This window comes from Cicer arietinum, chromosome 6 (assembly GCF_000331145.2).
Source record: "Cicer arietinum cultivar CDC Frontier isolate Library 1 chromosome 6, Cicar.CDCFrontier_v2.0, whole genome shotgun sequence".
Classification (NCBI taxonomy): domain Eukaryota; kingdom Viridiplantae; phylum Streptophyta; class Magnoliopsida; order Fabales; family Fabaceae; genus Cicer; species Cicer arietinum.
The window spans coordinates 19,201,131-19,227,354 of NC_021165.2; the positions used below are offsets into that span (position 1 = coordinate 19,201,131).

At 28.5% G+C, this 26,224-nt stretch overlaps 3 protein-coding genes across 4 annotated transcripts; all 3 read left to right on the forward strand.

Annotated features, from left to right (window-relative positions):
- Nucleotides 1-3,881: 3,881 nt before the first annotated feature.
- LOC101495031 (polyubiquitin) lies at nucleotides 3,882-6,091 on the forward strand. Its single transcript, NM_001364914.1, has 2 exons — nucleotides 3,882-3,943; nucleotides 4,269-6,091. Exon 2 carries the CDS (start codon nucleotides 4,269-4,271, stop codon nucleotides 5,868-5,870), a length of 1,602 nt encoding a protein of 533 aa, NP_001351843.1. The 5' UTR covers nucleotides 3,882-3,943; the 3' UTR covers nucleotides 5,871-6,091.
- Nucleotides 6,092-8,367: 2,276 nt separating this feature from the next.
- Nucleotides 8,368-11,732, forward strand: LOC101494707 (F-box/FBD/LRR-repeat protein At5g53840-like). The gene is made up of 6 exons (XM_004505395.4): nucleotides 8,368-8,514; nucleotides 9,365-10,328; nucleotides 10,444-10,602; nucleotides 10,696-10,961; nucleotides 11,123-11,234; nucleotides 11,412-11,732. The coding sequence occupies exons 2-5, from the start codon at nucleotides 9,375-9,377 to the stop codon at nucleotides 11,193-11,195; spliced, it is 1,452 nt and encodes a 483-aa protein (XP_004505452.1). The 5' UTR covers nucleotides 8,368-8,514; nucleotides 9,365-9,374; the 3' UTR covers nucleotides 11,196-11,234; nucleotides 11,412-11,732.
- Nucleotides 11,733-21,511: 9,779 nt separating this feature from the next.
- Nucleotides 21,512-25,409, forward strand: LOC101495360 (F-box/LRR-repeat protein At3g26922-like). 2 transcript variants are annotated; one of them, XM_004505398.4, is made up of 6 exons: nucleotides 21,512-21,631; nucleotides 22,617-23,575; nucleotides 23,718-23,876; nucleotides 23,977-24,242; nucleotides 24,941-24,985; nucleotides 25,105-25,409. In XM_004505398.4, the coding sequence occupies exons 2-5, from the start codon at nucleotides 22,625-22,627 to the stop codon at nucleotides 24,954-24,956; spliced, it is 1,392 nt and encodes a 463-aa protein (XP_004505455.1). In that variant the 5' UTR covers nucleotides 21,512-21,631; nucleotides 22,617-22,624; the 3' UTR covers nucleotides 24,957-24,985; nucleotides 25,105-25,409. The 2 variants fall into 2 exon arrangements, with proteins under 2 accessions (XP_004505455.1, XP_012572616.1); XM_012717162.3 differs by having other exon boundaries at nucleotides 21,529-21,631; nucleotides 21,783-23,575.
- Nucleotides 25,410-26,224: the final 815 nt, after the last annotated feature.

A 26,224-nucleotide genomic window follows, 5' to 3' on the forward strand; every position in this document is an offset into this window, starting at 1 on the left:
AATTAATGTAGTTCATCGAGTAAGTGCATAAGTCATTTAATAGGATTCTAAAATTTGATCCTCAAAATCTCCAAACACTTCCATTCTTAACATGAATTATTTATCACTTGCTCGCCTCAACTCCTTCGATTATGAAAGTTTTAAGCATCAATTGGTCCTTCATCCAACCTTGCGGATTTTAAATCATCAACTAAAAAAATCAACCATCTTAGGATGTGAATTACTAAGAGGATGTTAATATTAACATCCTCTTATATTACCGCCATCTCGAAGTATTCCCGTACTCGATACTTCAAATTCCGCTTAATGGTAACATAGAGTTCAATACATCAAGGCCTAACTCATTATGTTTTGCCGAACATCGCTCCAAATTTACACTTATGTGTCTATAGTTTCATCCAATATCACTATCCATACTTACTATCTCCTAAACCACCAGGAGATTTGTCACTTATCAACTAAATACATGGTCTCCCTCCTACACTCCTTATGAGATTCATACTTAATAATCCAAGTTGCGAATCTAGTCTAACTCGAATGCTCGACTTTTCCCCTCAAGGTATCGACAATTCCTCAAAGCGTATTTTATCTATCCAAAGGAGTATTCACTCCTAATGTGCAACGCTCCCTTAACTTCAATACCAGTCTCTTTCATTGACACCTAAGCACCAAATGTTATCCCAAATGGAAGCCTCATCTTCTCAACAATTCCATGATGTTCACATCTCTTTGACAGTTGTCAAACTTCATCCAGTTTCATCCTGAAATCTACCAGGAAAACATCTAATACTTTTCTTAACAAAAGTCCTCAACTTAGATCTTTACTTGAAATCCCTTATTAGTCTAATGTTAATTCATCCATACTCATCATCTTCGAGTTTACACCAACACATAGCTTCTGTGTCCTTGGAACCATTTTATAAATTCCATGCCGTCATGATTTGCTTCAACTCTGCTTGACAATCCGTCATCTCGGAGATCTTTTCCACTTCTTGAATCCACTAGTCAACTCTTTTCCTGAGTCCTCATCACCCTTGACTTTTGGAGGATGGTAACGACGAAAATATTTTAACCCTCTTAATCTTAAGAGCACATATCTCTCTTTTCCTCTTCTCCAGATCCCGCGGAGTCTTTGCAGCAGTTCGTGCAACAACAAAACCTCCATGTTATTTGTAGCTCCAACCATTTGATCATCCCTACTGACGTTCATCCTTGCAACGTCGTTCTCTCTTGGAGGTAGTGTTTCCGAAAAACCAACATCAAGAAGAAGTGTTAACACCACTTCGAATAATTCCAAAACTAAGTTTCGAATATATCAACACATAATAACTATTTTGGAATTGACAACCCAAACCACCTAAACCGACGCATGATCAGATAACAACTCCCAACCTACAGGTTGACCTACAATCTATAACCAAAGGTTCCACAGCCCCCAAAGAAAACCAAACCAAAGCTCTGATACCACAATGTAACACCCCGATTTTCAAAGCGAGGGTGTATTTTTTTTTTCAAAAGAAATTAAAATAAAACAGAGAAATAAAAAAAAATCAGTTTGTGTACTTTGGTAAATAATATCTTCTTGGTTCTTTTGTCAATGTTTGAGAATCCCCATAATGAAAAGGTGGAGAAAAAAAAATGGTAGAATAAGGTGGAAATGTATGCCTAACTCCAAGTGGTAAAGCCTACTATCCTAAAATGTCCTACCCTTACCTAAGCCCCATTACAACCCGAAAGTCCTCCAAAAATGTATGTGTTTACTGCATTGTGATTGCTAACTAGAATTTTTTCAAGCCTATGGTAGCGTGATGCATGTTCTAGGATTTGAGCGATAAATTCATAACCCTTTCTAAACACTTGAGAGAAATTTTGGTGAGATTGTGTGAAGAGAGAGTTGAATTTGATGAATGAATGCCAATGTGTACAAATCTTGTTGTCTGTATTTTTGAAAACAACCATAGAGCATGATGAATGTTTTGCAGTAGCAAGAACTTTGAAATTTGAGTTTGATGTAATTTGAGAAATTGAATTTAAGTGTGCATTTAACAGGACCAAATATGAAATTAATTGTTGCTTGGGGACAAGCAATAGATTAAGTTTGGGGTTGTGATGACTCTTCATCATATGCATATTTTCCCACTGTTTTAGTCTTATTTATCCTCAATCATCAGTTAAATTAAGGATTTATTTGATACATTTTGTTGATTTTTGTTCTTTGAGTTAATAAAATGTTTTTTGTTTTTATTTCGTTGATTAAGTAGGAATTTGTCGTAATTTTACATTGCGTTTTGTTTTAGTGCAGTGCTGAATTTTGGTGAAAAATCAACATGATATATGTGGAGTATTTCAGCCATATCTGGAGTTCTAGATGTCCAATTAGTGTCACTCCAAGTGCTAATGAAAGCTAAGATCCATATCTACAACTTTCATGAAGACACCGAGACCAAATTCAGACGCAAAAGATGAGAAAAATGTAAAATACATCAGACAGCATATGCTATGCGCCTGGAGCACATTTCTCGTGTTTCAGTTCTGTCAACGCGCGCCCTGCGCGCTTGGGGCGCGTGACGCACATCAGCAATCATAAAAACGCAAATTTTTACTGTTTATGCATCTTTTTGACTCTTGGGAACTTGGGAGAGTTGTGCCCTAGCATAGAAACTCAAAGACGGCCGTTTCTAACGCCATTGAAGCAGTTTTATCAAGAATCATCCATGAGTCATTCTTGTAATTCTTCTTTAATCTTTATCTTTTGTATCTCTGTCATGAGTAACTAATCCTTATCTTGTAATTCTTCTCAATTATCAACTTCTCTTTAAAACTATTAATAAAGATTCGTCATTCAATGTCATATTCTTTTTCCTAAATCAATTCTTTGATTGATCATACAAAAAATATAATCTCAATTATCTTATAGATCTATCATTTATTTGTAGTGGATCACTAGTTAATTGATTGATTAAAGCATATAAAAGTCGTCATCTCAAACATGTAAATAAAACAATAAAATAATTTAATTGAGATAAACAACAAAAATCTAAAATAAACTAGAATTTAAAATTAAGACATAGTAAAAAAAGTATCTTGATCACAAGATTCACTAAAACTCTAAAAAAGAGCTTAGTTACTAAAGTGACGTATATAAAATAAAATAAAAAATATAAGTTTCATCAATTAAAAATAAAGAAATAAAACTTTCAAAGAGTATTCTTTTACTTTACTCTAGATCCAAGTACTTCTAACTTTACAAAGTGTTTCTCGTCTTTATAACTAAGTAAGAAGATCCTAGTTTTATGCAACGACATTTCTCTTCTTTGACAATAATTTCCCCATTCTTTGACATAATTTTCTTATCTTAAACTTAATATTTTTGCATTAAAAACTTAGTTAATTTAACTAATTTAAATTATTTTATAGATCAATTATACAAATATAATAAATAAATAAATAAATATTGAAAATAAAACTATAAAATAAAATAAAATAGAGAATAGATACCTCTTGAAATTCTATAAAAAATAAGTTTATCAAATACACCCCCCCGATTGACATACTTCCATATTATCACCACTATTAAAGTGTATTATCCCTTATAGAACTTCTTTATTTTTTTTAATTCACACCAAATAACTCTATGATTTTCAATTTTATTTTTAACAATCTTTTATTTGAATTTAAAAAGGTGTTAAATACTGTCAAAAAAAAAAAGTGGGTCTAGAATCTCCGAGAGCATTGTAGAAAGCAGCCAACGTAATCGTCCATTGTGGTTTTAGGCCAGCTACGATACACGTGGCATAAACCTATTGATGGATTGAAGTTATTTTCCTCGTTGAGTCGGCTCAAACTACATATAAATACAACCCATCCTACACGTATATTTCATTCCTCATTTCATAATTATCTATTCAGAAAATTTTAACGCTCTTCTCATCTACGTTTCAAGGTATGTCTCCGTTTTCTATCTCTTCCTCGTTAAATTACAATATTTTCTCTAGGTTTCGATTCTATTAAATTATTAATTATTAATATTTGCGGATTCCGTTCTTGTGATGTTTTGAACAATTTTCGTTGTGTTGGGTGGTTTTGATTTATAGTTCAATTTCATTTCTCAGTTAATCGTGTTTCTGATTTGTGATACGTCATAGATGTGAAATATCTCCCTAAATTTGCGCTTTAATTTTCTATTGTTTCAATTTTGATGAATTGGGGTTTGCGATTTGATTTGTATTGTCATGTTTCTGATTTTTCGTTATGTCTGATTTGGACAGATGCAAATCTTCGTGAAAACATTGACCGGCAAAACCATCACCCTTGAGGTGGAGAGTTCCGATACCATAGACAACGTGAAAGCTAAGATCCAAGACAAGGAAGGGATCCCACCAGATCAACAAAGACTTATCTTCGCCGGTAAACAATTAGAAGATGGCCGTACCCTTGCTGATTACAACATCCAAAAAGAATCCACCCTTCATTTAGTGCTTCGGTTGAGAGGTGGCATGCAGATATTCGTTAAGACCTTGACCGGAAAAACCATCACCCTTGAGGTTGAATCGTCTGATACGATTGATAATGTCAAGGCCAAGATCCAGGACAAAGAGGGTATCCCTCCTGATCAGCAGAGGCTTATCTTTGCAGGGAAACAACTTGAGGATGGTAGAACCCTAGCTGATTACAACATCCAGAAAGAGTCTACCCTTCATTTGGTGCTTCGATTGAGAGGTGGCATGCAAATTTTTGTTAAGACTTTGACAGGGAAGACCATTACCCTCGAGGTTGAATCTTCTGATACGATTGATAATGTCAAAGCCAAGATCCAGGACAAAGAGGGTATCCCTCCTGATCAGCAGAGGCTTATCTTCGCCGGTAAGCAATTGGAAGATGGTCGCACCCTAGCTGATTACAATATCCAAAAGGAATCCACCCTTCATTTGGTACTTCGATTGAGGGGCGGAATGCAAATTTTTGTCAAGACTTTGACAGGAAAGACCATCACCCTGGAGGTTGAATCATCGGATACAATTGATAATGTCAAAGCCAAGATTCAGGATAAGGAGGGTATCCCTCCTGATCAGCAGAGGCTTATTTTTGCAGGGAAGCAGCTTGAGGATGGAAGAACCCTAGCCGATTACAACATACAGAAGGAATCCACCCTTCATTTGGTACTTCGATTGAGAGGTGGAATGCAAATTTTTGTTAAGACTTTGACAGGAAAGACTATTACTTTGGAGGTAGAGAGTTCAGATACTATTGATAATGTGAAAGCCAAGATTCAAGATAAGGAGGGTATCCCACCAGATCAGCAGAGGCTTATCTTTGCTGGTAAACAGCTTGAAGATGGAAGGACTCTTGCCGATTATAACATCCAAAAGGAGTCCACACTTCACTTGGTTTTACGGCTTCGTGGGGGTATGCAAATTTTTGTCAAGACCCTTACCGGAAAGACAATAACTTTGGAGGTTGAAAGTTCTGATACAATAGATAATGTGAAGGCGAAAATTCAGGACAAAGAGGGTATTCCTCCAGATCAGCAGAGGCTAATTTTTGCCGGCAAGCAGTTGGAGGATGGACGTACTCTGGCTGATTATAATATCCAGAAGGAATCTACTTTGCACTTGGTTTTGAGGCTTCGTGGTGGCATGCAAATATTTGTGAAGACACTTACTGGGAAGACTATTACCTTAGAAGTGGAAAGCTCTGACACAATTGATAATGTGAAAGCAAAGATTCAGGATAAGGAGGGTATTCCCCCAGATCAGCAAAGGCTTATTTTTGCTGGCAAGCAGTTGGAGGATGGTCGTACTTTGGCAGATTACAATATTCAGAAAGAATCTACCCTGCACCTTGTTCTTCGCCTCCGTGGTGGCCTCTAAGTGTGTCCTTTTAGCATATTTCTCTGTCTTGAATTTGTGTTACTCGTATTACTCTGTCTAAAAAATGCTGTGTAGTAGTTTTCAGTCTATTTTTAAAACGGTGTATGAACCTGCTCGAAATAGTTCTGAAATGTTATGTGCCTTTGTCTTCGTTAATTTGATCGCCTTGTTTATGAATGTGCTTCTGCTATTTTATTTTTAGTAAAATTTACAATTCTGCCAAAGCAATTTAATCGTGTGGCTGTGTTTCTTTTGACGAGTTTTAATTCCTTACTTTGCAATTGCAATTTGCCCTGCAGGCTGCAGCATTACTGCAGCTTAAATGGATAGATAGTTTACTTTCAGCAGAGTGTCAATAGAACGTATATGTTTTTTAAGAGGGTAATTTTGTATGTAAAAGGTACTTAAAAGCAGATCTAAGAAAATTCTTAAGCTATTTTTTGTTTTTTATGTTCACATATTATCAAAACTTCTAATAGAAGAATGCCGCTTAGATTCATGTGCAGTCTTCAATGCCTCACAGGAGGGGCGGTTTTTAGGTGCACGTAATAGAGATGTGCTTCAGTATCAGTGAGACATGATTTGCTTCCGAAGTTCAAGGCACCGCAGTTGATACAGACCAACTTCATTGATTTGTATATATGATGCGATGATCCACAAAGTTGAAGACCTGCATATTTCCCTAGATTTAAAGTTTAATTGGCTTGTGTTACCACTTGGTTTCTCAACTTCTGTGTCAGTAAGTTATGTTTAGAACTTAGATGTGTTCTATATATTCCTAGTGAGGGTATTTGATACGTCTTGATCTGCATTTGGGAACTTCCTGTTTCACTAGTGAGGCTCTAGTAGACTTAAAATTTATAAGTTATTATAAGTTATTTTATACTTTTTTTAAAATTTCTTTTTAAATAATTATTATTCGGTGTTTCGTTTTGATATCAACTTAATCTTATCTTTATCTCAAATTATTTTAATCTCAAATTATTTTAAGAATATATAATTATTTTTTGTTGTTATTATTATTATTAGATATTATTATTAGTTATTATTATTATTAATTCATTCTCTTAAAATAAAAATTGAATCAAATCACTAATTTAATAACTTATAATTTATAAAATAATATTATGAGTTACTACTCTTAAATGAATCGACAAGTCGTAATTATAAATTATTTTATATTTTTTTTTAAATTTCTTTTTAAATAATTATTATTCGGTGTCTCATTTTAATACAACCTAATCTTATCTTTATTTTATTTCGCTTTTATTGAATTCACAATTCATTAAATTTATTTGAATTAAAGAAATACTTACGATCTAAAAATTGACTCGAATAAATATTGATATCAAGAGACTAAATCTAACATAACCTATCTTTTATATGATGTCTAACACCACTGTCGTAGTAGATTGTTTAGAAATTGGAATTTCAATGGTAAAGTCTAAAACTAATAACTTTTAATTGGCTGTGCATTTAGGGGTTTATAAAGTAAATTCAAATGTTCACTAAATCATTGAGACTGAGAGGTTTAAAAGCTAATTGACCTTAGACAACTTGTATACTTTTGGAAATTTATTTAAATATATTAAAAATAATAATGTTTAAATAGATCAAAAAATTCTAAATAGTAGGAATTAGACGTTCAATAGTTTATATGCACTATAAATGTATAAAAAATTATATCATTCAGTCAATTATATCTGTGACTTTAGAGATAGTTAAAATAAAGAATATTTTAATTAATTCAAATAGTTAAAATTATTTTGACAATAAAAAGTATTTTTGGAGTGTTAGTGCATATCAATTAAATCTCTAAAATATACATAATTAGTAATTCAATTTATCTTCACTTTATTAGTCTGTTAGAGATTATTTTTTTAACAAATTATTCAAATAAAATGACAATATAAAAAGATTAGTTTGATGATGAGATTATATTGATGTGAGGCCTAAATAACAATTACATAATGAAAAATATCAAAGTCAAGATGATAGATAATTGTAAGATTTTCACAAAATAAATTATAAATTTTTTTTACTAAAAATGAATTATAAAATCTAGGTGCAAATATTTTACTATTTTTATTGGTTTTCAATCATAATTTATTAATTGAGTAAAATCAATATAAATTTAACAAAAAATATTTTAAATACATTTTTTATTTTCTATATTAATAAATAAAATGAGTAATATACTAATGACATATTTTAAAATTTTAATTACTGCATAAATACTTAAATTATTTAGAGATTTTTAAATAGATCCCACTAATAGGTTGTTATAAAGCTCAATAACTAATATATTTTTTGTAAACATATGTTCAATTACACAATGATCCAACGATTCACTGACAATAGAATATGAAAGGATCTAATTATAGAAAATATATTAGTTCAAGTTCAAAGATTTGATTACAAATTTTTTTAATTCAAAAATTATTCAAAAATTCCCAAATAATTCGGTGACTTTAGGTAAGTACAGGAAATAGATTTTAATTGGACTTGGATCCAATTTCAAGAGTTCCGATATTAGTAGGGTCCAATATATATATAGATAAAGTAAAAAGAAAATATAACCTAATTGACGTTTTCTTCTCACTCGCTCTCTAATTTGTGCCGTGGCTACCACTTTTCCTGCTACGTACGTATCACATCCCTTCTCCGATGATTTGTTAATTTTTCAAAACCTTGATCATCAATCTTTGTTTTAGGTTGTATGTTTTACAGTCATGTCTCTTTATGTATTCCAATCTGTAATATGTGAAGAATTTTAAGACTATGGTCGGGATAAATAGACATATATATTTATTCTATTTTACTTTAGTCTTTTGTTTTATGCTCTAATCTTGATACGGTAATCAAATTTTTTAAAGATAGACAGCTTCTTCTTAGTCCATTATAAGAAGGTAGATTAAAATAATTTATTTCTAAAAAATATATATGTATGTCATTTTGAAAGAAAAAAATTAAATAGATTATAAAGATAAATTTATAATTTTATCACAGTATAAATCATATCATTTGATTATCTGTTGTGTATCAAATTTGTTATCATGCCTATATTATATCATATTATATCTCTAACAGACCCTTATATATAGTGTGAGAATAAATAGTTTTATACCATCATTTAATTATCATTATTAATATTTAATCTTTATCAAAATTACATCTAAAATCATCTCTATACATGTTTTTGACGTGCTGATAATATAAATTTTTTTACACTATCATGGATAGTAATTAAACTCATTTATGAAACTTTCTGCACTTACATTAAATACTAGGTATTTATTTGTGAGTTTAATTTTCAAGGTAAAAAGTTTAACATATAAGGACATCATACCAAATCACCGATGTGTAATTTTTGAAGTAGTTAAAACTAAAAATCAAATATCATGTAATTGTTAAAAATTGTTTACAAGATAAAAACTATTTACAATTACACTGCATATTGAATTAAATTTTTAATTTATTATTATTTTGAGCAGGAAGACATAGATGATGGCGGCTATAATTTCATCAACAGATGTGAATAATATCCAGAATCATAATGTGGGTGACACGACATATATGATTAGTGACTTACCTGATCACATTCTTATTTATATTCTTTCTTTTCTTCCTACCAAAGATGCTGTAAGAACTTCCATATTATCAACAAAGTGGAGGTACTTGTGGACTCATTTATCTGTCTTTGATTTTCTAATTCCTCGACCTAAGTACGGAAAAAATCAGAATTCAGCAAATTGCCTCTTAGATCTTGTGGGAAGATTACTGGACAAATCTAATTGCATTGAAAGGCTCTGCGTTAAAATATTTGGAATTTCTGTTAATGCAAACCAAGTTAGTTCTTTAATATCTTCTGTTGCAAAGAACAAAGTTCAACATCTTCATTTCAACCTAGGTGATGTAACTACTACTACTAACTGTGTACTACCCCTTAGTTTCCTAGCTTTTGAGTCTTTGAATACGCTCGATTTAGGACTCAAACTCACTCTACATATTCCTAGTGCTATTTGTTTCTCTAGCCTAAAGAGATTAGTCCTTTCGTATGTTATCTTTGAAAATGAAAACTCAATTCAACGACTTTTATCTGGTTGTCCTGTCCTAGAAGAGTTGGTCTGGTGTAATTGTCATTTTAAGAACGTAAAGCAGATCAATGTTGCTATTTCCACATTAAGGACGTTGAACGTTCATTTTGACTCTTCTTTTTGTGATCTTTTTGATAATTGTATAGTCAAGATTGATGCCGCGAATCTTTTAACTTTAAGATGCAGAACCAATCCAGCAATACAATTTATCCCTATTAACCTGACCTCCGTTGTTAATGCGTGTGTGGATCTTGAGTATTACTATCCACAAGGTGAACTATATGCTGGTAATTGTGCAATTAAGCTATTGAGTGGAATTAGTAGTGTCAAGTCTCTCCAACTATCAAATGATACTCTTGAGGTATTTTTGGCTGTTTGTTCAATACTGTATAGGATAATGCCTAATGAAAATGTTGCTTTTAGTTATGTGTTTCTCTGGATCACAATAATGAATGTAGTTTTGTTTCCATTATTAGTGTCTTATCTATGCAAAGGATACTCTCCATCTCCTACCTTCATTTCACAATTTGACACATCTTACTGTGCTTCCGTGCCATTGTGATGCCACTTATGGAGTATTAATGGACTTTCTCCCAAAGACCCCTATACTGGAAGCTCTTCATATTCCTGATGTGGTACATTTTATTTCCTGCATCACTGCTTGCTTACATTTACCATTTTGTCCTGGCTAACAGTAATGTTGTTTATGTCAATTGACTTTTATTTAGGTACATAACTATGTGGATGGTGAAGATTTGATTTTGAACTTAGTACCTAGCTGTGTTAAATCTTCTCTAAAATTGTTAACAATTTCCTACTTCAATGGAGATGAATATGAAATCCGATTTGTTAAGTTTTTCTTAGAAAATGCCACAGTTTTAGCCGAGATCCGTTTAGTCTGTTCAAGACATTTATCAGCTGATTTTAAGAAGCTGGATGATGTTAGGAACCAATTGCAACATGTTGGCCTGATAAGTTGTGTCCTCAAGTTTTGGTAAATCTTCTTTCTTTTCTTTTCTTTGTTTTTTTTAGAATGGATTCAATTAATCTGAAAATTAAAAGTGTGGTTAATGAGTTAAATAGCTTAACTGATTTTAGATAACTAAGACTAGTTCTTGATCTGCTCATTGTCTATATTTGTTTTCACTGTTTCAGTAACACCTCCAGTTCTTTTGATGATTATACTGATGAAGATGAATTTTGGAAAACACATTTCATAATAGCGTGAAAACAGTGAACACTTTCTATTTATTAGTGGGTGTTTCAGGTAAGAATGACATGCTCTTACTGATTAATTCATTTTTCATTGTATTCATCCTACCCTTATTTTGTTTGTTTTATGTGAAGCACTTGAGTTTTAGTGAACATATTATGCTATTTCCCTTTCTTAATCTATGAGATTTGTGGATTCTGAAATATGAGAAACTCTACTTTCTAATCTCAGGGACACTTAGAAAAACTTGAAGCATCATGGATGAAGGTCGTGTAGAAGGGAGACTTTTGTGTTCACTGATTTTCTGCCAATTATTTAATCTCATTTGTTTTTATTTATTATAGTAGGTTGAAAAATGTTTATTAGTTCTTATAGTGTTAATACTCTACAAGTATATAAAAGAGGATGTTGCCAGATTTTCATGAAGAAAGATTCATGTTCAGAAGCACCAAATTGGCATATCTTGTAGTAGTTTATGCAAAAAGAAATATCACCAATGTTACACTGCTTTTGAATTTCGTAAGAAATCAAAACTTGAGCAAGTTTACTAAAGTAGTTTCTAGAATCATTTTAAGGCTAGGGTAGACAACATTTAATTCCATTTACAAAAATAAATTTCAGGGTTCTACCGAACTATTTTGTTTTTCCCTTTTGAATGATTATAAATTACTATGGTCTACGAAAATAATCTATGAAAATAATCTATGATAGTGATTCACAATGGAGGTTGCTTCAGTTTTAAACTAGTATGTCAATGGAAAATGTTTGGTGTACATCCCTAAACCCCCTGAAAGAGGTACAAATAGATTAGTAAAATTCAAGTACATCATAGATTAATAATGCTAGATCAAATCTTTGTCACTAGCAGGATGTTTGTCGCCACAATTTGGTTTGACATGGTAAATGTTTGTAAAAAATCTCAATACATATAATTTTACGATATATATAATTTTTTTATAAAAAAAATGATATTTTCAAATTGATAAAATATATTGATCGAGAATAATGCTAAAAAAAATGGATATGTAAATAGAGGTTACAACATTGAAGTTAACAAGTTGGCTATCCACACCTCCTTTTTGCTATAATACCTCTCAAATTTTTCATAAAAATGAAATACCCAAAATGTCATTGTTTGTTTGCTTCTTTTTATAACTTCATTTCTCTCTTCATCACCATCATTGATCTAATAACTCACACATTACAACTCATTCATAAATCAATCATCATAACTTAAACTCATTTAAAACTCACATCACTCACTCATAACTTACATCCGAAAACTCTTATCTTCATATTTTAGTTAAAGTCACCCAACAAGTTAGATTTACTGATATGCATTTGAGTTCATTCTTTCTTGAAAAACTGAAATTTTATTTGAACTCAGTTCACATATGTTGTAATTAATTCGTTGTACATGAACTGAATTTGTTATTCAATTTAAGAAATGACAAGTATTACATGAATACAGTTCACGTACACCTACGTGAGTTGAGTTCACGAAGGTTTCGTGAATTCAGTTCATATACGCAAATTCAATTCATGTATGTTTTTATACAATCTCAGTTCACTTACGCAAACTTAGTTCATGTAAGTTCTTACATAAACTCGATTCACTTATGCAAAATTATTTCACATAGGTTCCTATGCAAATTCAGTTCACGTATGCATAATGAGTTCACGTTGTTGAAGTTGTTGAAAATGGAGGAAGGAGAAGGGGGTGTGAGAAAAAAAGATGAATATGAACATGAGGTAGAAGATGAAGATAGAAAGAGAAATTAGAACTTAAAGAACTATATAAATAAGCAAATGCATTTTGGATATTTCGCTTTTATGAAAATCTTAAGGGGTGTGAGTAGACAAAAAGGGGGTGTGAGTAGCAAAATTGTTAAGTTAATAGCAAAACTAAATCCAGGACAATGAACAAAAACATGTTGTGTTCATTCTCATTCCTCTCGGTCGAAGTTTTACTATAGAAACACTATTGGTTATCGAAACTCATGTACTAGAATGAATCTTTGTGAGTTTCCAATTCAAATAACAATAAAAATTTAGAAACTGGAGAGACAAAATATCTCTATTGACATCCCTAAATGTTAAAGTCACTAAATTTGATAACATATTTATTTTTTGTACCTCTAATTTTCGTCAGTAAAACTTTTTATAGTAGAGGTTAATGGCGCTATCAATTTATTTTTAGATATGCACTTTAATTGAGAGGAAGGAGTGTGAAAATGAGTGAAAAATAATATCTTCTAAATTTACCATATAAACATGTGAGAAATAATTGAATATATATTTTTCTTTTAAATAATTTTTTTGTCACCGTAAATATATCATTTTTTTAGTGTCTCTAATTTTTTTTCAAACAATAGTCCTTCAAGTATTTTTCATGAACAATTTTAGTCTCTACAAACCTAATCACTAAGCCATTTTAACCTGACATAAAATTTACAAATTAATGTGTATTTAACTGTTTATCCATGTGATTATAACATTTTTTAGCTTTTAATATTTACAAATTGATTTTGACCTGATACGGTGAGATACAAAATAACATATGCATTTTTTTTTACATGTTTGGTGGAGTTTTTAGTATTACAAAATTTGACATAAGACTAAAAATATGATACATAAATAGCATAGATTAAAAGTATCAAATTTTTTACATTTTTTTTTTCAAAATAGGTAGTAAAAGTTAATAAAAGAAATTGAACAGCTAAATAATCAAAAATAAAATTTTAATTTTTATAAGAATTAAAACTTATTTTAATCTTTTTTTAACTATTACATTTCAATTTTTTATTAAAGATTTAAATTCTAATATTAAAATACGACTTCTAAAATGTTTAAAATAATCATATTAACCTCATTGCGAAAATTGAACCGTCAGATTCAATCTTAGTTGGTAATTTGTATATTTCCTTTATTATTTATATATATTATTAGTATAGATAATAATAATAATAATAATAATAATAATAATAATAATAATAATAATAATAATAATAATAATAAAAATTTGTAGGAGATGATTCTTCAAAAAGTTATTTAAGATAAGTCACTTCAATTGAGTTATTTAATGTATTCAGTTATCCTATATGTGTAAGTAGTTGTAACCAATAAAAGTGAAAAGATTGCCTCTTCCTCCCTCCCAAAACCTAATTTAATTTTTTAAGATAACTATTGATCAAAAGAAAAAGGTCATCTACTTTCAATTAAAATAGTGATTTACTATTTTTTAAATATAATTTTAGTTTTTTTGTCAAAAAAAAATATAAACTAACAATATGCAAGTACTCCTTTTCCTTTTATCTCTTCTTCTTTAATACAAAAATCAAAGGTTTAACCCACACATGAAACTTTCAATAATAACCATTTTGAATAATCAACATTTTTATCGTCAAAATTTAAAAATATCTAAATTTAAATCCTAAAAATGCCAAAATTTAAATTCATAAAAAACTGGAAATGTAAATCGTGATATTTATCACCAACCGTAAACTTTGAGTATGAATGATATGATAAAGAGAGAAACTATTAAATTTGCTGTTTGGGAGGTTTAACATTAGTAGCAAGAGAGAAACAGTCCAACAACGAGTTCTTATGTTTAACTTGGAAGGAATTTCAGTTTTTTATGGGTTTTAATTTGGATTTTTGGATTCTTGATTTAGGGATTTCTATGTTTGGTAATGAAGGTGTTGATTTATTGAAAGTGGTTGTTGTTGAAATGTGATCGGTGATTGAATATTTGATTTTTGAATTAAAGAAGAAGAGGGAAGAAGATGAATATTTATAGTGGTATTTATTTCCCTAACATGAAGACCTTCATACTCTCAGATGTTAACTCTTAAAAATGAGAATTCAGTTCAACTACTTTTCTCTCAGTGCCCTGTCCTATAAGAGTTGTCCTTAGTGGATTGTTACTGGGAGAATATAAAGCAGATCAATGTTAAAATTTCCATAGTGAGGATGCAGAATAATGTTACAATCTTTTCTGTATAAGATGCTTGAGCAATCCGAAAGTTGAATTTGTTATTGCTAACCGGATCTCCGTACTTGATGCACATGTAGATCATTATTCTGCATTTTAAATTTCAATAAGTTTTTGTTAAAAAATACCACAGTTTTAGAGGAAATCTAGATATTTAACGGATGATTTGGAGAAGCAACCTTTTAATTTTTAATATTTAAAAATTATTTTATAAATAAATTCTAAAAAACTGTTTTTAAAGAAAATTTTATAAAAAATCTGTTTGGTAACTCCAATTTTTAAAACAACTTTTGACTAGAGAGTAAAAAAAAAAAAAAAAAGTAAAATACTATTTATCTGTTTTGTTTTTTTAGTTTTAAAAAGTATAATATACAAAATAGTTTTTAAAAACAAGTAATCCAAATAAAATTTTAAATTTTTAAATTTTAAAATACTAAAATAAAATTTTTAGAATGTGAATCAAACAAATTCAAAATGTGCCATCAGTTTTTTTATTTATTGAAAGTTTACTTGGAGAATTAAAAAATAAAGCTGCAGTGAATTGTAATTGTCATTGGACAAGTTTTTTTTTTTTAAGAAAAAAATAAAACTCAATCACCTCTTTAAATTATATAATGTAATATTATAGGTTTTTTTTTTGTTGACAAATTTGTCATTTGTGAATCAGTGAGATAGTTGATTATATTAAACATCTATTATTAGCAATAATCTATAATTAATTAAATAAATTATTTCAATTTATAAAATTATATGTTAAATACACTTATCAATTAATGGAGTATTTGAATTTATGTGTGTGCTAAAAAATGATTATAAGTAAGGACTACTTGTTGGGAAAAAGAAAAGACTTTATTATTATCTTTTAATAATCAATCGCTTAAACAATATAACTATTCAATTTTATTTATTTATTTTCACTTCCATACAAAATTATATACTGGTAAAATTCAAATACAATTAATTTCCCCAATTTCTAACTCGCCTTTTCATTTTTGTAGCGCAGTTTCAATAGAAAATAAAATCTAATTGAATTTTTTTTTTAATTACACAACGATGTCTTATTTTTGAATTCTTCAAAGAATTTTTTTTCTTTTTAAAAAAACTTATTATAAAATAATACTTTTAATTTTAAATAAATAAAAATAATATTTATTAAAAAATTAAATAATTAGATTAAATGAAATAATAATTTGTAAAATAATGGACATGACATATATAAATTAAGTAAATTAGTAAATGTAAAGATGAGTAAGTAACTTAATAATAAATTTTTATTTTTATTATTCAACATAGTATGTTATTTATATGAAACACATGACATTTAAGAATTTTGTTGTATCTTTTATTCCGGTACTACTCACAGAATTACTAAAGAAAAATAATCTTTCCGTTACAAAAAAAAAATTACAATATGCGTAAAAACTATGATTATTTTTTATCTTTGAATTTGCATGTTAGTCTTCATTAATCTTTCATGAATCTGTTGAATTCTTTTGAATTTGCATGATATTTAATAATAAATTTAGAAAATAAAATATATAATATCAATTCGTCAAATCGTGATGTAATAGATTTGTTAAAATAGTGTTTGAAGTTTAAAAAAACATTGCTTCCAATAAAAACTGTTTAATCGATGTAATGAATTGTATTCAAAATTCAAATTAAGTTGAATTCATGAGCTAGATAAATTTTATATATACTTAAATAAATTATTATTTTTTTCTTCAATATAACTCTGTGACATTTATAATTGGATTTAGTAGGACAAATCTTACGTAGAAATATAGAAATATATATATACAAATGTACAATTTTTTGAGACATAAACAATAAAAAACAAATAACAAAATAGTAATATTTTTTTATAAATAAAATAAAATAACGTCAACATTTCGAATTGATGTCTAATACTCTAGCATTTTGCAGATTAAATATGAAATGATATCCGACTGTTCCATATACTTCAGAAAGTTGTTAGACGCTAACAAAGTTGTACACAGATTATTAATCTCAAATCGAGAAATAAAAGTTCACGGTTGTTTCAATTTTATCACACTACAAAAATATGAAACATATCTGTTTTTAATAAATAATAGTGTGTATAATTTAAAATTCCATTGCATACCATTTATGTTTGATGGTGAGATCAGACAAAAACCACAATCGCACAATTTTAACAACCAAATTCCATGAGTCCTTTTTTAGAGAATTTGAAGCAACAAAATATGTTTTATTTTTAGACTTAGAGAAAGATAAACACGATGAATAATGAAAAAGAAAAATTAAAAAAGGAATTGTGTATACAGGAGATAATATGAATGATATTTATAAGGATGCGCTTAGAGATTATAGATTATCGAGGAAAGACGGTTAATGGAGTACGACGAATTAAAAAGGAAAGTATGACACTAAAACAATTCGTAGAATAAAATAATTTTTTTAATTAAATTAATTTGAAGTGGTGGTTGTTAAGGTAGTGTTTAAAAAACAATTACTTTACAAAAATGGTCAAGTCTAATTGATTGTATTTTATTGTTATTCTTCTTATTTCTTGATTGGCCACTAAATTCTCAATGGTGAAATGTCAAATTCTACTTATTTTTTAATTGGTCATTGACTTATGAACGGACGCATAAAGTCGTGATGTAATAGAAGTTTAATTTTAGGCTAAATATCACATGTGGTCCTTAACTTAATTTCAGTTAACATTTTAGTCTTTTATCTTTCTTTTTTCTTTCCGATTTAGTCCTTTATTCCTAACAATATCAAATAAAGTATGAAAATATGAGTTTATTTGAAGATTTAAGTTACGAATTTGTATTATATTGAAGAATATAATTAATTTTATGAGTTTTGTTTGAATTTTTGTATAAAAAAGGTTAACATTGTTGAAATTTTAAAACATAAAATATCAAATTGTCACTTAAAATTAAAATAAAGGACTAAGTCGAGAAAAAGAAAAGATAAAGAACTAAAGCGTTACTGGAATTAAGTTAAGGGACCACGGATGTAATTTAGCCTTAATTTTATTATAAAAAAATGCACAATGAGATATTATTTCTATTAATAGAAAGTTGATATCTTCCTACCACACTATTTAACACTCTGTTTAACTGACACGTGTCAATTATATTGTATCGATGTGTGTTCATTATTTCAATTGTGTAGATGTTTGCTTTATTATATTGTATAGATGTGTGTGCATTGATTCAATTGTATATTCTTGTGTATCACTTCCTTTTTTTTCTTCTTATTAACGAAATAATAAGTTAATTTTGACTCTACTATTTGATTGAAGAGTTTTGTAAAGATAGTACTACACAAATTTGTTGTGAATGTCATTTAGTCTTCAGTTATAAAAAGTGATTATGTAAAGACCGATGAAAATTAATAAAAAATTATTTGTTTAATTGTTTATCTCATCATATTAAATAAATAGTGTTTATGATTTGTTTTATTGTTTATCTCATCATGAAAAAAAAAAAATTGTTGATGGGATAGTTGTGAAAGAAATCTATGGGTGTATTTTTGTTTACCAATACATTTTAATTGTTAAGATCATTTGTAATTAATTATATCATTGACATGTGTTCTAATTGATTCACTTTACAATTTTCTTTTATCTTTTTTTTCAAAATTGTTAGAGGTTTTCTAAACAAAAGTTATTAACTACTTTGTTATATATTTTAGTTTTAAAAAATAAGTGTCTTTTGATTCGTTGTTATATCAGTAAACTGTCTAAATTTTATCTAAAAAATTGCATTAAAAATTTTATCTGTATGTAATTTTTTGTTTTTGTGTTGTGCTTTGGCTTTGAATTTTTGCACGTAATGAAACTATTAATTTTTTATCATATTAAGTTAACTCCATGGTGTATTGTGGGAGTGGTACACTAAAATCTGCATATTATTTTGCGGCAATGTGAGGATTATTTAAGAAAATTAGAGGTTTGACCAATGAATAGCAATGAAATTTTATTGTTATCATAGTGTTTAGATTTACAATAATGATATATATACACTCACAATTTTCATATACCTGACACTTTATTTTTTTCTCTATATCTCTCTTGTTATTACATTATTAATATATCATATTTATTTTATCACTTTTTTATCTTCTTAAAACTCAAAGTATATACGTCGTATTAGTGTTCTACAAACATTTTTCTTAATTGTATTATGATTTGATTTTGCTATAGATTTAGTTTCGTTATATTTAAGAATTGTATTGTAATAAAATATATTATTTTAATATTATGATTTGGTACTAATATTTTACTATTTAACTTTTATTTATAACTAGTTTGAATATATTAAAATATATGAGATATATTGAGTTTTTTCTCTTATGTTTTTTAAATTAGTTATTTGTATTTTTAGAAAAAGCTAGTGTTAGATTGTACAAATGTTAAATAAATGTAAATTTGATAGTTTAAGTTTAAATTATGAAATATAAATATATATTTACAAACTCTCGTAATCAAATATATACTCTCTATACTTCTTTTAAATAAAAATTTATTTATTATTTAAAATAAAAATATAATTTACTATTAATATAATTTATTTTCGCATGAATTACACACTAGTTACTATAAATTCATATCATGAAATCCAAAATCGAGATTGCATAAATACTAGAGAGATTGAATGTATACGATTTTTTATCCTCACATTATAGTAATACAATCCTTTTTTTTTACTGAAGTCAAATCCTTCTTAAACTTAGTTTTCTGTTTCTTACTTTAATCTTTAGTATATTAAGATACATCAATAACAAAAACAAATTTAAAAATGATTAGGACAAAACAAAACTAGATAATAACATCCGTATCACAATGTGTAAAAAAGAAACACATCCGAATCACAATTCACAAGTCATAAAACTAGATCATAATTCATACATAATTATCATTTTAAAGTTATTTTACAAAGATAATTAGTCATATATCAAACTTTTTAATTAAATCTAAGAAGTTTATGAGAAAAATATCTGTCTCATACATACTAGGTGACGATGGATTCTTACACTAGTTATTCACAATAGAGATATCACTGAAATTAAACTTTTTTATCCTCATATTATATTAACTATGTCCTTTTTTATAGTCAAGTAACATTTTGCCTATATCTAAAAAGCTAATAAATAAATAAATAAAAAAACATGAATTTTGTTGAGTCTAAGAATATTCATTTTAAAAGAAATAATATAATAATCAATAGAATTACATTAAAAAACACATGTGATTCATCTACATTTTTAAATGGATCTATTGAATTCAATATATTAATATTTTTTATCGTATAAAGAATGAATTGGATTAATTTATAGTAAGATGGATTAAATGGATGATAGATGCATAAATTACTTTGCCACCTCTATAGCAAATTAAGTTTAATTTTAAATTAAAACCGTTCAATTTAATCCAATGGATTATTATAGACTCCCAAACATCTTTCTCAATAATTTGATATACGTCTATATTTTAATTTCATGTATATATATCATCCTAATATTTTAATTTCATATACACATGTCGTCCTCTTTATTTATATAATTTAATAAATATTTTTTTTTTTAAATTTAAAACGGACTGGGCTGAGTGTAGGATTTTTTTATCTAAATATTGTTTTTTCAAAATATATTTTTTCAAAATATATCAATTTGTTCTACTTTATTTACACCTTCAAGACTGAAGATCGTATTCTATGTACTAAGTTAAAAAATTTCATTTTTATTTTAACAATTAAATAATTATTAATTTAATTAATAATAAATAATTAAAATATAAAAAAATAAAATTATTTTAATAAAATCAAATAAAATACATTAAGTTGAAAAAAAAAATATCAAACTTAATACGGTAGACTAAATGTGTTAAATTAAATAACATGTCTATAATATTTTATAGATAAAACAACTACACCATTTTATTTTGTTAACGGTTTACTTCCTCTCATCTTTACTCCGATCTAACAATTAAATAATAATAATAATAAATAAAATATTGTTAATTTAATAAATAAAAACTAATAAAAATATTTAAAAATAATTAAATAATATTAATAAAATAAAAAAAATAGATTTAACAGATAAAAAATACATCAAAAAAATTAATATAATTGAATAAATGTGTCAAAATAAATGATATGTCACTCTTCATCTACAAATACATTAACAACTTAATTCTAGTGAGTTAACTAATCATTCTACTTTTTTTTTTTCATGATCAAATAAATAAAAACTAATAATAATAAACCAATAATAATAAAATAGTAATAATAATAATAATAAAAATAATAATAACAAGGGGATATTTAGATTAAAAAATCCCGGAGTCTGTGTCGTCCTATTTAACGGCATGATCAATTTACACCGCCTTGTGAGATGAAAGTTAGGCATCACTGTGACTGGCTTTCAGTTCTCTCTCTCACTCTCTTCATTCGTTAATAAGGTAATCGCTTCCTCTTTCGCTCACTTATCTTCAAAGTATTTTTTTAGATTATTAATTTGCGTTATTATTTTCATGATTTAACGTATAACTATTATTTTCCAATTTCCAATATATAACTCAATATTTTCTGTCACATTACATTCATTTGCAGGGAATTGAAATTCATCGTAGTTTCTATCGTTCACTAATTCTATTCCCTACTACACAACACAAACGTTTGAGTTTAGATGAATGAGTGAATGAATTGAGATTAATATGTTTATTGGTTGCTATTTCTTTAATAATAATAAATAACTAAATATATGTGTATTGGTCTCATTGTCCTATGTTTTTGAACGGTGTTGATATGAGTGATCGTCTAAAGTACACAACTTCAAATGTATTTTGAAATTAGTGAATATGCAAATTGGTCTCTCAAATTATAAGTGTAGGTCAAATTAGTCCCTTAATTTTGTGAATTGGCAAATACGTCTTAGATATTTTTATGCCACATTTTAATTGATTATGTGACTTATCCACATCAAAGTCATCTTCTCAAGGACAAATTTGACCATAAAATTTTGTTATTTCAGAGATAAATTTGTGAGTAATTGCAATTGTACATTGACTGATTATGGACAAATTAGTCATAAAAGATTTAAATTTCATCGGACAGATTGATGCGGGATCTACTTGGAGGGTTAAATATTCAATCGAGTCATAATATCTAATGACAAAAGTTTATATAAGTATTATTTTATAATTTTAAGAATGTATTTGTCAATTCACAAATTTCAGACTAATTTGACTGACGGTTACACTATCAGGGACCAAGTTGTCGATTCACTTATTTTGAAATACTACAGTACACCATAAGTCTTTTGCTTTGTCTAACATAACCTTGGCTCCTAAATTGCATCTCGCTCATGCTTTATTATATTTGTGTTATGAATCTTATGACTACCTTACATTTTTATTTATTATTATTATTATTTTGAGCAAGCAGCATAACTCATGGTTGGTACAATCTCATCAACAAATAAGATCCAAAGACATAATGTAGGTGACATGAAAGATATGATTAGCGATTTACCTGAGGGCGTTCTTCTTTATATTCTTTCTTTACTTCCCATCAAAGATGCTGTAAGAACTTCCATATTAGCAACTAAGTGGAGGAATTTGTGGACTTGCTTATCTACCTTTGATTTTAAAACTGTTTGTTCTCGTTATGAGTCAAACAACCGATATCCGAACTCAGCAAATTTTCTCCTAGATCTAGTTGAAAGACTACTGCACCAATCTACTTCGATACAAAGTCTCTGCGTTCAAATATTTGGAATGGCTATTGATGCACAAAAAATTAATTATTTATTATATTTTGCTTCAAAGCACAAAATCCAATGTCTTACACTTTCACTAGTTGATCGAAATGATAAGCTTGTGGCACTCCCTAATTTCTCAGCTTTCGAGTCATTGAATGAACTGTATTTAGGACTCAATTCCACTCTATATGTTCCTACTGGTACTTGTTTCCCTCGCCTGAAGACATTAGCAGTTTCAAATGTTACTTTTGCAGATGAGAAGTCAGCTCAACGACTTTTCTCTGTGTGCCCTGTCTTACAAGAGTTGACTTTGTACAATTGTTATTGGAAGAACATAAAGCTGATTAGCATTACAAATTCCACATTAAGGAAGTTGACCATCGATTTTGATGCTAAATGTCTAGGATATCATTTTGATGATTGTACAGTCAAGATTGATGCTGTGAATCTTTTATCTTTAAAATGCACATGCAATCCAACAATAGAATTTATCCCTGTAAACCTGACCTCCATAGTTGATGCATGGATATATCTTGGGTGTCACAATCCAGAAGGTGAACTATATGCTGCTAATTGTGCGATTAAGCTATTGAGTGGACTTAGTAGTGTCAAGTCTCTCAAACTATCACAAGATACTCTTGAGGTATACTAGTATTTGGCTATTTGCTTCTCATATTCATTTTTTTTTCAATATGCAAATGTTATCTTTAGTTCTGCGTTTCTTATATTCGTTGCATATTTTCTCTGTATCACAATAATGAATGTAGATTTGTTTACAATACTAGTGTCTTTACCATGCAAAGGCTACTATCCATCACCTTCCTTCATTTGACAATTTGACACATCTTTATGTGCATTCCGGGAATTCTGATGGCACTAATAAAGTAGTAATGGACATTATTCGAAAGACTCCTAAACTGGAATTTCTTCAGATTCCTGCAGTGGTATATTTTTTATTCTGCACCAGTGCTTGAATTTGCCATGTTTCAAGGTTAACAAAAATATTATTTCTGTCAATTGACTTGTTTAGTGATCCTTCTTTAGGTACTTAACTGCTTGAATGATGGAGATTTGTTTTTGAACTCAGTCCCTTGGTGTTTCAAAATTTCCCTCAATATATTATGCATTTTAAATTTTCGTGGAGATGAATATGAAATCCAATTCGTTAGGTTTTTCTTAAACAATGCCACATTTTTACGGGAGATTCAGTTATTCTGTTCGAGATATTTATTAGCTGATTCGAAGAAGGCAGAAGATGTCAGGAAAAAGTTGCAACATGACAGCCAGGGAAATTGTGTCTTCAAGTTTTAGTAAATCTTCTTTCTTTTCTTTTTTCTTGATTTCTTACTTCCTTTGTATTTTTTATAGGATTCAATTTACTAATTTAACTTCATTCCATAACATAAAAGTGTGGTTAGAGTAGACTACCCACTAAGACTAGTTTATGGAGCATGGCCTTTGTGAACTGATTAGTCTGTTTTTTTGGACAAACTCTATTTGAAACTAGTTCATTCCTTACTGTATTTTTTATATCAACATAATTTGTTGTAGCTCTTTTTTATTAATATCTTTATTTTTTAAAATTTCTTAAAACTATAGATTTTTGCATTATTTTCTTTGTATTACCTTAAAATTAGAAGGATGTGACTGATGTTCTTTATAATAATATTTTTAGTATGTGAAGTAGGTTTATACTAAGATCTTTTCATCAAAGGAGTCTAACATAGTTTCTTCAGAATTTAGATTTGATTTATTGGGGTAAGCTAAAGGGTGTTAGGAACAAGTTTCACATGAATAAGAACAATGATTAATTTTAGCTTTTATTTTGATTTGACTTGGGAATGATTCGTTTTGCCTTTATTTATTTTTTCTTTACTTTTCGTTATTGGGATGTTTTGGGAAATTTGGAAGATGTGTGTATTATTATTATAGAGAGGGGTTTGAGATCTTGATTCTGAAATTATGTTGAGCATCTCTCATTGATATATATATATTTTCACTGTTTCAGTTTCCAGCTGTTATAAATACTGATGATGATTCTCATGAGGATGAAGTGAGTAAAACACTTTTCATAATAGAGCTATAATAATGAACACTTTCTTGTTATTATTGGTTGTTTCATTGTTAGGTGGAACACCCAGAATGCCTTCATCTAATTGTCATTGTTTTCAGGCTGCAAATTTTGGGATGCTGACTGATTAAGTCTTTCCTAAGTGTCTTCATTCTACCCTTATTGTTTGTTCTTTTATATGAAGGAGTTGGTTTATGGGCATTCTATTTCTCCTTATAGGACAAGTTGTGAAAAGCCTGAAGTTTTACTTTCTATCTCAGTGGTTTAGAGTATAGAGTTTTGTGTTCTGTGATTTTCTGCACTTATTTAATCTTTTTCTGTTTTCTCATTTGTTTTGTATTAAGTGGATTGAAAAATGTTTATTAGTTCTTTAAGAACATTATCTGTCATATCTTCATTTCTGTCAGGTTATAGTGTGAATATTCTTCCTACAAGTATGGCAATATATTATAAGAGCGTATGTCGAAGAAAGATGCACCAAATTGGAACGTGTATTTGTAATAGTTGCAGCTAAAAGAACTATCACTAATCTTACACTGCTTCTGAATTTTGTAGGAAATTGAAGCCAGATAAATTTTCCTCAAGTAATTTTTAGAATCAATTTAAGACCTAATTTTTTCATCTTGGTTTAGTGATCCACCATAGAAACTGACCCAGTTTAAATTTAAACTATATTTCAACAGATAAGCCAGCTTAGCAGTAGACAGGAGCATCATAATGCTAAATAAAAGCACTAATAATATACACGAAACTTCAAATAAATGAATGTTTTTTAAAATCCTTTTAGAAATACTCCCAGTCTTAATTTTAAGTAATTAAACTGTATTTGATTTAAATCAATCCAAATTACATTTGGACTTTTGATTTTTATGTATATTTAAGAGGGGAGGAAGTACTGTTTAAGCTAAAATCAAGTCATGAAATGCGGGCAAACTAGTCTTGATCATCGAAGACCATGAATACTGAATCCAACAACACATAACATATTGTTGTCGAAAACAATATCAACCCAACATACATTTAAGCACGCCAAAACCACTTTGTTATCCAATAATACTTGAATACTCAAGTGGCATTGTCCACCATTGAGTTAGTCCAAACGGAAAATCTTTATGTTTGCTTTTCAACCACTATCAAGATAACAATTTAACTTGATCGATAAAATTTTATTATTGTTTTTGGGGAAGTATAGTTGTATAAGTTGACAAAACAACATATGGG

Bases quoted from the DNA above. Each gene is read 5' to 3' on its own strand.
- LOC101495031 (NM_001364914.1), top strand. From the start codon at position 4,269: ATGCAAATCTTCGTGAAAACATTGACCGGCAAAACCATCACCCTTGAG.
- LOC101495360 (XM_004505398.4), top strand. From the start codon at position 22,625: ATGGTTGGTACAATCTCATCAACAAATAAGATCCAAAGACATAATGTA. The intron at 23,576-23,717 runs GTATACTAGTAT...TTACAATACTAG, and splicing joins TATCACAAGATACTCTTGAG to TGTCTTTACCATGCAAAGGC. The intron at 23,877-23,976 runs GTATATTTTTTA...ATCCTTCTTTAG, and splicing joins TTCTTCAGATTCCTGCAGTG to GTACTTAACTGCTTGAATGA.
- LOC101494707 (XM_004505395.4), top strand. From the start codon at position 9,375: ATGATGGCGGCTATAATTTCATCAACAGATGTGAATAATATCCAGAAT. The intron at 10,603-10,695 runs GTACATTTTATT...ACTTTTATTTAG, and splicing joins CTCTTCATATTCCTGATGTG to GTACATAACTATGTGGATGG. The intron at 10,962-11,122 runs GTAAATCTTCTT...TCACTGTTTCAG, and splicing joins AGTTGTGTCCTCAAGTTTTG to TAACACCTCCAGTTCTTTTG.